The following is a 1005-nucleotide window of genomic DNA, read 5'->3' on the forward strand; positions in this document are numbered from 1 at the left end:
GTAATGATGGTGTAAAACACAGCCACCATCTTGTCCTCAGTAAAAGTGGTGGAAGGCCTTAGGTAGATGAAGATACAGGGGACAAAGAATAAGATCACCACAGTGATGTGGGAAGCACATGTGGACAGAGCCTTGCGCCTTCCCTCTGATGAACGAGTCTTGAAGGAAAGCAAAATGACAGTGTAAGAGCCCACAAGGATTACAAAGCAGCTCAGAGAAATCATGCCACTGTTGGCTACCACGATGAGCCCCACCACATATGTATCTGCACAAGCCAGCTTCAGGAGAGGGTGGACATCACAGAAGTAGTGGTCAATCAAGTTGGGGCCACAGAAGGGCAGTTGTACAGTGAGGATGGTCTGGATAAAAGAGTGCAGAAAACCTCCCAACCAACAGGTGGCTACCAGTGTGGAGAAGACCTTCCAGTCCATGATGCTTGTGTAGCGTAGAGGTTTACAGATGGCCACATACCTGTCATAGGCCATCACTGTGAGGATAAAGATCTCAGTGCAGCCAAATAAGTGCACACAAAAAAGCTGGATCATACAACCAACAAAAGAGATGAGTTTGACTTCAGCCTGGAAGTCAATAATCAATTTGGGGGCTGTCACAGAGGAATAGCAGATGTCAACAAAGGATAGGAAGCGAAGGAAGAAGTACATTGGAGAACTGAGATTTGGACTTTTCTGGATAGTCATTATAATGAGAAAATTTCCAGTCATGAGAATAATGTAAAAGAGTAAGAACAAAAAGAAGCATAGTTGTTGCACCTCCTCATCTTGGGAAAGACCTGTGAGGATAAATTCTGTAACATTATTTTCCATGGAATCTGAGCAGTTTACAAGAGAGAAACACAGTGTGAATTTACCTGTAAGGGAAAAAATATAAAGGACAGTTAGATGTTGGCACATAACATTATTATTTTTTCTTAGCAACTATTCATAAAATATCTCACTTAAGGTGTTGGTTTAAATTTCTTAAAATGAGAGAGAGAGAGGGAGAGAG

General features: G+C 42.2%; 1 protein-coding gene across 1 annotated transcript; it reads right to left on the reverse strand.

Moving 5' to 3' along the window:
* Positions 1–2: 2 nt before the first annotated feature.
* Positions 3–824, reverse strand: LOC103212147 (olfactory receptor 4S2-like; the record flags this gene model as incomplete). The annotated part of the gene is made up of 1 exon (XM_007958147.2): positions 3–824. A coding segment is annotated over exon 1 (822 nt), but the record flags the coding sequence as incomplete, so codon positions are not given.
* Between the last annotated feature and the right edge of the window lie 181 nt (positions 825–1005).

This window comes from Orycteropus afer, unplaced genomic scaffold (genome assembly GCF_000298275.1).
Source record: "Orycteropus afer afer isolate SDZICR_OR568_19922 unplaced genomic scaffold, OryAfe1.0 scaffold00857, whole genome shotgun sequence".
NCBI classification, from domain to species: domain Eukaryota; kingdom Metazoa; phylum Chordata; class Mammalia; order Tubulidentata; family Orycteropodidae; genus Orycteropus; species Orycteropus afer.